Source organism: Emys orbicularis, chromosome 19, assembly GCF_028017835.1.
Source record: "Emys orbicularis isolate rEmyOrb1 chromosome 19, rEmyOrb1.hap1, whole genome shotgun sequence".
In the NCBI taxonomy this organism is placed as follows: domain Eukaryota; kingdom Metazoa; phylum Chordata; order Testudines; family Emydidae; genus Emys; species Emys orbicularis.
Genome location: NC_088701.1, coordinates 18,420,199 through 18,430,376, shown reverse-complemented (window position 1 = coordinate 18,430,376; position 10,178 = coordinate 18,420,199). Strand labels below are relative to the sequence as shown.

The following is a 10,178-nucleotide window of genomic DNA, read 5'->3' as shown; positions in this document are numbered from 1 at the left end:
GGTTGTTGCATTATCCTCACAAGATCCTGAAAACCCTGCTGATGGTATAGCTCTTTGTCATCAAGGAAACAGACACCCTGTTGGGACAGTTATACTCAAAGCACTTTCCTATATGCAAATTCTCTATATAAACAGCTTTAAGGAAAAAAAATGAAGTGCCTGATCTGGAATGCCTCTTGCAGTAACTACACACAGGTTCTAAACAGAGATGCAAGAGCGGCTAGCTCCAGAGTCTTTGAATATTGAGAGGGCAAAGAAACACAAAATCTCAGGAATGATTATGTGTGAGAGTGTGTGCGACAGAGTGAGACAAACACATGGTGGCAGTGTATTAAGAGACAACTAGGACCATGAAATACATTAGAGAATATGGCAGAGAGGCCTGGAGAAACCTGAGGGAGAAAAGGGGGAGAAGAGACCCCTAATTAAAACAGCAATAAACGGAATTTCCCTGTATCTGGGGGTGGTGGTGGTGGGGTCAAATTCTACATGCTCAGATTTTGCTTTGGGTATTGCTGTCCCTGGCAAATATTCCAAGTCTAGAGAAGCCAAACTACTGACGGTCAAAAGTGGCAAGTGCAATTTGAGGTGGTCTGGCAGCTCAGGGTGAAGATGTCAAAGAGCTCAACTGAAGGAAAAGCGTCTTTAAAGAAGGAAAGAAAGATGAAGTGCTGAGAGTTTCACCGACTGATGGGTTTGCTGTTGCACAAATTCACACAGCATCCCTTTCCGGCTCCCAAAATACAAATTCAAATCTACAACTATTACCCAGCAAGCAAAAGGTCAATGACAACCTAAAGAAAGTACACACACACACACTCACTTTGGCAATAAGCAGACAATTCCAAGTGCCTTTAAAATGTCAAGGCTGGTTTTAAATCTACCCCATGAACCTGGAAGCTCTAAAAGTACTACATTTGCTCTTGAGGAAAAGCAATAGATATACCACTACCAGGAGCAGAAGAAAACCATTAAAAGAGGTAAAAGGCCAGGCAAGTGGGATATGCTTCCACCTCCCTTCGTTCAAGGCCACCACTTTATAAGGTCATCAGGTTAAATGTACGGGAGATAATCCTTTGACATGTGTGGGGTTTGTTTGTTAAATTCATGACTTGTTGAGATGGGTAGTGGATTTTGTAGCCGGTTAATTCCAGGACTCGCATTATATCCATCTGCCCCAGCTCATCCTTTCATGCATCACACAGAGCAGCTTTGCACGCAGTCCTGGCAGACAGCAGCTCGGTGCTGCTTTACTGTTGTATGGAAGATTTATAAGTAGGCCCTTTTCTGAAGAAGGAACCTGCATCATTAGCAGCTATGGCGTCAATTAAAAGAGAAGCACGTGAAATGTTCACAGTTCTGACTGCTGCACCAGTGACTGCGAACACATACTTAAAACCCCCACAAGTTACAGCAGTTAATGATGGTTAATTGCATGTGAATTAGAGGTGCCAGGCTTGCTTCAGAACCAGAAAGCTTTGGTGTCAGGGAAGTGAAACCCATGGAGTTAGGAAGCCCATTAGCCTCAGCCTTTTTAATCTCAATAGCCCGAGTGGAAAACTCGGCCAGTATTCTTGTGCCAAGGTGCAACATTTCAGGTCAGCTAGAGCAGTGATGGGGAAACAGATGATTGGAAGCAGCAAGCTGTTAAAAATAAAGTGACAGCACCAGTAAACGTCACAGCCTCCCAACAGCTACTTTCCTTTGCTAACAGGTGAAACTGAAAATAGCAATAATGCCAAGAGAAACCACAAGCCAGGGGAGGTTTAGTGTTAACGTAATTGATACCTGAAAATGAACCTTTCAAGATGCATTCAAATGAGGCTCTTTGTGTTCTGATGATTCTGCAAGCTGATTGACCATCACTAAGGGATCAAAAAATCCCTCAATCTGAAGCCATCCTGTACGGACAGGTGATCACATGACAATGGTTTTGGGCCAGGATCTGTATAGGATATGCAGTATAAAGAAGCTTCCATAGCTGCCCTTAACTCACTTTAAAAAAAAAAAATCCATATCTGCCCCCACTAAGCAGGGACTTAGCTATGATCAGTCTCTCGGTCTGCACGTTCTTATGGGTTAGTTCTTTGTCACGTGGTTTGTGACATCATCTGCCAGCAGACTGAGACTGTGGAGCCATAATGACGTGCCACTGTACGGGCATGCTCAGTTCTGTCCTTTGGCTTGCCATCTGAGTGAGGACCGAAGTGGCAACAGCTTCAGCTGCAGAGCGGACGTTGAGCTCGTTGGGGGATGCTGTCACGGAGCTGTGCTGGATGACAGGAGCAGGGGAACCGGTAGGCTCAGAGCTCTCCTTTGGGCTTTCTGTTTTCAAAAAGAAAAAGAAATAGTAATTGGAATGGAACCCATCATGATGCTACTGACATTAAGACTGGGCTGTGGAAAGTGAGACCAACTCTACCAAGCATCCCTGGATGATGAGAGAGTTAATCAGACACTGTGCTTTACTTTTACATGGAGGCCTTTCGACCTGCCTGATCCCAAAGCACTTTGGGAATGGATACACCGATCCATATGCAGGAGCCATTTAACCCAGCATTGATATGCATCCACCTCTAAGAGGGGGTGCAGCAGCTGTTAACAGCATGCACCAATTCTATAACAACTACCTAGGACAGGATGTAAAAAAGAGTAAGAGCCACTTGAAAAAAGCAGGGACAATGTAAGGATTCAGAAAACAATGATCGAAACTAGGATCTGGCTAGACCACCCCATTTACATACAAAAAGCAGCGGGGGGAATTTTAAAGAACCTCGAGTTAGAAAGAGAACTGTAGCAAAAAGGTGCTACCATCAAAGCACAGACAACAGATCTAGCTTAACTTTCCTATAATACAGCTATGTCCTCATTATAATAAATGTACTTTCCTACATGATGTTTCCTGGTATAGTACTTGGTTCGAGGCCATTTAGCCCAGAGACTGAACAGTTCCTTCGGAGTTCTTACCATCTGTTGGGTGAACACACAGAGAGGTATGTAACAGAAACCCTTCCACAAGCTGACCGCATACCCGTTACAGCAGTTTTTCTGAATTTTATATAAATTATCTGGTTTACTCTTTATTGTTCTCTAGAACATTAAAATCAGTTAGACCTCATCACAAACCACTTGCTCACTAAACTTTCCTGTAACTTGAAGCTGTGGACAATGAAGTGAGGACAAGACAAAGCCAGCAAGCTTCTTCTGCAGTCGTATAATGGTCAACACAGGTTGGTTTGTCCAAACTTTGGATTCTCTCCCACTGTGTCTGGGCAGGGGTGCTAGACAAAAAGGATGATTTGTGACTGATCTCATGCTACAGTAAGGGTGATCAAACTTCATGCTTTGGGAGGGTATAAGCTCATTCATTATCTGCCTAAGTCAAGAGGAAATTCCCTCCCGCACAGCTGGTTAGATGAATTATGGAGAGGATGTGGTTATCATCCTCTGAAGCAGCAAGTATTGACCTATGGTTGGATACACGGGATTCCTATAACACACCAAGCGCGTAAAGCCCATGTCACCAGAAACCAGAGAAGAAATTACAGCCTCATTGTGCACAGCTGGGAGTGTTTTAAGATCCAGATTGCCACTAGGTCTTTTCACATTGCTCTGTATCCCCTCCCCAAACTCATTTTACCTCACCCTCGTAAGTGAGGTGCTGGCTAGGACATAGCTAACAGATCGAAAGATACAGCTAGCACAGTAGATTTCAACAGTGATTTGGGGGTGAGGAGGGAGGGTCGAGCAAAGCAACAGAACAGTTTGGCATCCCAAAAAGGAGATTTACTAGGTATTACAAATAAAACAACCCAACTGTACATAAGGCAGCTGTAATTCCATCAAGGGAATCTGGCATTTTTGTTTAAGGACATGCTTAGTCATAAATCTTTATAATAAAAAAGGCAGCCAGGGAGAAGGGCGATAGGGTAGGGAGGTGTAAATTTCATTTTTATTATTCAGATGTGTGATGAATTCCTATTATTGGAGTAGACAGACTGAGGAATAAAAATAGGAACTGTAAACTCGGGAAGTTAACAGGAAAAATCACGTTGCATTATACACAAAGAACACCTGTCTGCAAAGGGTGGGGGATGGGGATGAATTTCACGACCACATTACTCAGGCTGTGAGTCACTGTAATGACTGAAAATAAACTGGCTATGCCAGGGACCTGCAAGGCAGATATTTGTGTTCCATTTCGTCAGAGGGGAATGCTTTGGAGATTCAGAATGGGATGGGCGTCAGAAGTGTGACTATGGAGGCATGACACCGTCTTACTTCTCCTATTTGATCTGTGCACCCTCCATCTTATTTTACCGACCCAAACAAGTTTCCAACTCTCATAAGGCTGACACAAGCAGATGTAGCTAGGGGATAGCCAGCCAGAGCCCCTCTGCCTTCAGCATCATCCATAAGCCTTCAGACAAATTCCAGGAGTACAAAACCTTTGTTAGTGGGGGAAATGTAAGAGGCAGAAAACCCAGTTAGCTTTTGAGATCCCAGGCTGATTACTGTGAAGCAAGCCGTATGGTTGTAGCCATGTCGGTCCCAGGATATTAGAGAGACAAGATGGGTAAAGTAATATTTTTTATTGGACCAATTTCTGTTGGTAAGAGACACAAGCTTTTGAGCTTCCACAGAGCTCTTCTTCTGGTCTGATCTACTCTCAGAGACAACTGGGACTAGCTGACAATGGGGGGGGGGTACACTGTGAAGGTGGGAAGGCCGCCCCACGTGTTGGCTCTGGGAGGAACCTTCCAGCCCCACCTCCATGGGCCACGGCAGCCAATCTGCTGGCTCCTGAGGGGTTGGGGCCACAGAAGCATGGAGCACGTGAGTCTGGGCTGGGCGGGCCCCGGCCCAGGGAGAGTCACAGCACCACAGTGTCTCCCCGGAGCTCGCACGCCCTCATGGACACATCAGCAGGGGAGACATGGGATACGGGAGCCTGCTGCCAGTGCCTTCCCCAGCGCCCCCCACCCTGCACCCGGCCTGGGGACGCTGCACTGTCCTCTCCAGAGTTACCTGGAGGGGGGGTGCACTATCCTTCTCCTGCTGCGCCTCACCCTCAGCTCGCTCGGTCCCTCTCCCGGGCAGCCAGGCCCATGGGAAGCAGAAGGGGTAGGATGGAGCTGCTTTCATGCCAGCTGAGGCCAGCTTACATCGACCTAACTCTGTGAGCGTCTACACTAAAACATTGCTTCCGATGACGTAACTCGCCCGCTACGTTGACTTAATAACTGCACCTCCACAGAGAGGCACAGTGCTTAGGTCGATGCAGTGAAAGCACAGACACTGCGTTACTTACGTCAACTTTAGTGGCCTCCAAGAGGTGTCCCACAATGCCCCATTGTGACCGCTTCGGTCACTGTTTTGAACTCCACTGTGCACCGGCCAGGTACGCAGGTACATGCTCCTCCTCTTTTAAAGCCCCACGAATTTTAAATTCCATTTTCTGTTTGCTCGGCATGGAGAGCTCACCTAGCAACTGCCCGGCTGACCATGCCGGCTCCGCGCAGCAAACGCGCTCCTACCTGGAGTACACAGGAAGTGAGGGATCTCCTGAGTCTGTGGAAACACAGCGCCAATCCAGCCATAGAAACATCGATATCTACGAGCAGATCACTCGGGGCATGGGGGAGAAGGGCTACAACAGGGACATGCAGCAATGCTGCGTGAAAATCAAGGCGCTGCAGCAGGCATACCCGAAGGCAAGGAAGGCAAAGAGTCGCTCTGGAGCGGAGCCGCAGACACACCGCTTCTACAAGGAGCTGCGTGCCATCCTTGGGGGAGACCCCACCACCACCGCCAAGAGCCCCGTGGATACTTTGGGGAATCAAAGGCCCCCCGCAGTGCACAGTGAGGTGTTGGACGAGGAGGAGGAATATGGGGGACAGACGACTGGGGATTCAGTGGCGTGGCAAGCCAGGACCTCTTTCTGACACCGGAGCAGTCGAGCCGGTCCCTACTATCCAGCACTGGTGAGCCTGATGCAGGGAAGGAACCTCTGGTAAGTATGCCGTTTGCTTTGCTATTGCAGAGACCCATCTGTTCATTTACTATTTTTTAATCAGGCTAGAAGAGGTAGTGAAACAACCAATAGAGGCAGAGTTCCTCTCTGCTTCCCATTCCCCTGTACAGCTAGGCAGAGGGGGCCCTGCGGAACAGTTTGTTTACATGCACTGGGATGTCCTGTGAATCCTGCACAGAGAACTTGAGGAAACTTTCCTGGAGGGAGTCTGCGATCCTCAGCCGAAGGCTTCTGGGGAGGGCTGCCTTATTTCTTCTACCCCGGCAGGATGCTTTCCCACACCAGTAAGCAAATACTTCAGCAGGCACCATTGCAGCCAGGAGTGGCGCCAGGGTTTTTGCGGCAGCGCTCCTGCTCTGAGCATTTGGCGGCGGGGGTCCTTCCGCTCCGTGTCTTTGGGGCACTTCGATGGTGGGTCCCTGAGCGAGTGAAGGACCCGCCGTCGAATTTCCGCAGAAGACCCGGAGCGGAAGGACCCCCCGCCGCCGAATTTCTGCCGAGGGTGGCAAAATGCCACCCCCCAAATCCTGCCACCCTAGGCGACCGCCTAGGGTCGCCTAGTGGAAGCGCCGGCCCTGATTGCAGCACACAGGCTAGTAGCATACGGACCCGGTCTGCAGCCAGACGCTTGCAGGACCTCTTCCCTGACAGCCTCCATTACGCTCAAGAGTGAGATAGCTAAAATTTTCCAACTCCAAATTGATTCCCGACTGATGGGTAGCAATCTGGTGTGGCCAGCTTCCATACAGCGATCGCCACTTTCTTCTCCACCGTGAACGTGGCTCTCATTTAATGTTGCTGCGCTGGAGGGCTGGGGACACAATTCCATGAACGTGGCCTGGAGCATCTGAAAGCTTTGCAGTCACTGCTCATCATCCCAAACCGGTGCTTGTTTCTTGGGCCCAGAACCAGCGCTCCACCGTCTGGCAACTGCTCGGTGAATGCCAACAACCACCTTGAATTGTTTCTTTCTTTGTCCATCAGCAAGGCAGCCTGCAAGGCATCGTCCTATCCCTCGCAGCTCCTCTGGAGGCTCTGAAAATACTGAAGGATCAGGCGCATTGTGTTCATAATGGTCAGCACGGTGCTGAAGAGCAGTGCAGGATCCATGCATCTCACAGAGATGGTGGATGTGCAGGTTTGGGAGGCTTTTGAAAAGAGGCGTGAAACATTGTGGGATGGAGAAAACTCTTATCATGGGATGTTGAAACCATGTTACCAGTCATCCCTGCGCAACTCGATTGCCCCATGAGGCTTTGCAAACCCTTCCCAAAACACCCTGCCCCACATGGTGGCGCGTTGCATAGTGGGATAGCGACCCATGATGCACTGCTCTCAGCATCGATGCAAGCGCCCCTAGTGAGGACACACACACCCCGACACAAGGAGCAGAGTGTGGATATGCAAAAGCGATTTAATTACTGCGGTGGCTGTACCTCAACGTAATTTTGGTCAATTTAATTTTGTAGTGTAGACATGCCCTCAAGATGGAACAGATGATCCATTCAAGGAGAAGAGGCCTGCTAACGCCCTTCCAGTCATAGCGAGAACTAAGACTCCCTATGACTGGAGGGGTGGTAACGGGCCTTGAATGGTCCCCTTGAAATATGTGTTAACTCCTTATGCTAAACAATCTGTTCCACCTTGTATTTAGCTGTAACACTGAGTATGTTTTCCAGACGTGAAGAAGAGCTCTGTGTATGCTTGAAAGCTTGTTTCTCTCATTAACAGAAGCTGGTCCAATACAAGATGCTACCTCACCCACCATGTCTCTCTACTGGCAGGCAGTTTAAAATAAAGATGTCTTCTCACTTGTAAACGGAACCAGTTTGATGTGAACTGCAGAGAAGATGAATATGGAACCCCATGATATCATTTATATAGTCTGGACTTTTTGACTGCAACTGCACTTAAAACAGCAGCTGAGCAGTATAAAACAATGGATAAGGACACCTAGCGTTCGGGGCAACAATGGACCAGATTCATGGGAGAAATGGGAGTCTGAGTGATGGATGCATGTAGAATATTTCATGCTACAGGGAAACATACTGACAAAAGGAAAAATATGTTATATTATCAAAGCGTTTACACTGCCGTCATCCGCATGATACTAATCGCCTGCTATACAATGTCTTGGAGCAAAATTGGTAGTGACAGAATGTTACCACTATCATTGTTCCTACACAAAGTGAGTTGTCTGTTCTAAGTCCAGTTTCTAATGGACAGGGGCCCACATCATAAGAACTGCCACAACAATTGACACTAATTGGAGATCTCGTTGGGAGCATCAGAGAAACCCAGGGCAGAACTCCCCTGTCACCACCTCGATGCGGCTTGCTTCAGTGCAGGGATAAGGCACATTGGCCAGGTACAGCATGAGAGAAACCTGCACTGCCATTGCTTGTGCTTTACCTGGTTCTGCAGAGGACACCAGCCCACAGGGCTGTCAGTCCAGCATCCTTCAGGAACACTAAATTCATGTAAGTCTTGTATTCGGGTTTAATTCTACTCAGATGTACTCTAAGGTACAGTGCCGACATGGGCAAGTCACAACTCACCAAGATACCCCTGTGTTTTTTTCTGTAGTGCAGTGACTGGGCAGTCCTTGTGAGCCAACAGTAGCTGTTTAAGTTGAGCAACTTCATTCCTCAGTAGTGTAACTTCATTCTGAGGTAAAGAAAACAACATTTATAGGGATCATGAGTGTTCGGAATAATATCCCTTAGCAATGGCAGAATACGAACATGTAGACTCTTCAAAGTTTACCACCAAACTCTTGCGTCATTTGAGGTCTACAGACTCTGGTCATCACAAATTAACATCTTAATAAAAAGTTGTGTGTGTGGGTGAGTGAGTGTGCATACAAAACATGCTTTGCAAGGTTGTCCTCTTACAGACCTGTACCTTACCGAGAAATCCCAAGTTCCAGGTGTAAATTAGTCTGTATGCGCCTGCTACCACCACCAATGGAAGAAATGCTAACAATAAGAGTCAATGCAATATTTTGTTGACCCTGATGGAAAGCTAAAAATTCAAGTGGCATCTCTCTCTGAAGGCCAAAAAATCTTTCTAAGATGACCATTAATGAGGACTGACCATGAGCAGCTATACAGAGTAAAACCATATCAGGGATGTCTGTTCTTTGGTATATCAAGGGCAACACCGGCAACAAAACAGGACCCCAAGGCCCACCTCAAGTTGTTCAGAACACGACAGCCACTCTTACCTTTAATATGGAGGAGTCTGTAGGTGTCAGCCTGTTATATACTTGGGTGGAGGCTGCTCAGACCTATATCTATCCATCTAAAGTACCTACTATGGCTCCCACTTAATAGGTGGTGAACTGAGACACAGAGAGACTAAGTGATGTGCCCAAAGTCACAACAGAAAGTCTGTAGCAGAGGAGGAAATTGACTCTAGGTCCCAGGTTTGCACAGTAACCAATAGGCCATCCTTCCTTTCTGTCACCTCCCCACGATTAAGGTGCAAGCAGTGATCCATTCTGAAGCCAATTCCAACCCTTTCTCCCTTTCAACACCAAAACAAAAAATGTTCATGCTTTCAAAAACTTCAGGTTAACTCTCAGTCATTAGTTGAACATTTTCCCCCTGAAAATTTCAGAGAGCATGTTTGTAATTGAAATTTGAGATGTGCTTAACATTTGCCCCCCTGTATCTGGAAAACCCAGTCAACTGCACTTTGAACTTGGCTAAGAAAACAGTTTCCACAATTACCTTGTGACAAGTATGACGCTGGCAGACCAGGTCATGTCAGAGTGTATTCAGGCCAATTCACTTATGTATTAGTATAGATCAAAGCGATTGTTAAATGTATATGTGTTTTGGGTGTTTAAACTTCATAAAACTAATGGGATGTTAAGTGCATTGTTTTCTCTCATCTGTATCCTGTTATGAGGGGGAGGGATAGCTCAGTGGTTTGAGCATTGGCCTGCTAAACCTAGGGTTGTGAGTTCAATCCTTGAGGGGGCCACTTAGGGATCTGGGGCAAAATCAGTACTTGGTCCTGCTAGTGAAGGCAGGGGGCTGGACTCGATGACCTTTCAAGGTTCCTTCCAGTTCTAGGAGATAGGATATCTCCATTAATTATGATGCGACATCAAACATTTAAATTGTAAATACCGCTG

General features: G+C 47.2%; 1 protein-coding gene across 1 annotated transcript in view; it reads right to left on the bottom strand.

Annotated features, from left to right (window-relative positions):
- Nucleotides 1–920: 920 nt before the first annotated feature.
- Nucleotides 921–10,178, bottom strand: part of LOC135891714 (cyclic AMP-dependent transcription factor ATF-7) — a 101,815-nt gene continuing 92,557 nt past the window's right edge. Inside the window, exons 11-12 of the mRNA XM_065419351.1 lie at nucleotides 8,593–8,701; nucleotides 921–2,325 (exon numbers count right to left, since the gene is read on the bottom strand). Coding sequence (XP_065275423.1) covers nucleotides 2,108–2,325; nucleotides 8,593–8,701 — 327 coding nt within the window. The 3' untranslated portion in view covers nucleotides 921–2,107. The remainder of the gene's footprint in view (nucleotides 2,326–8,592; nucleotides 8,702–10,178) is intronic.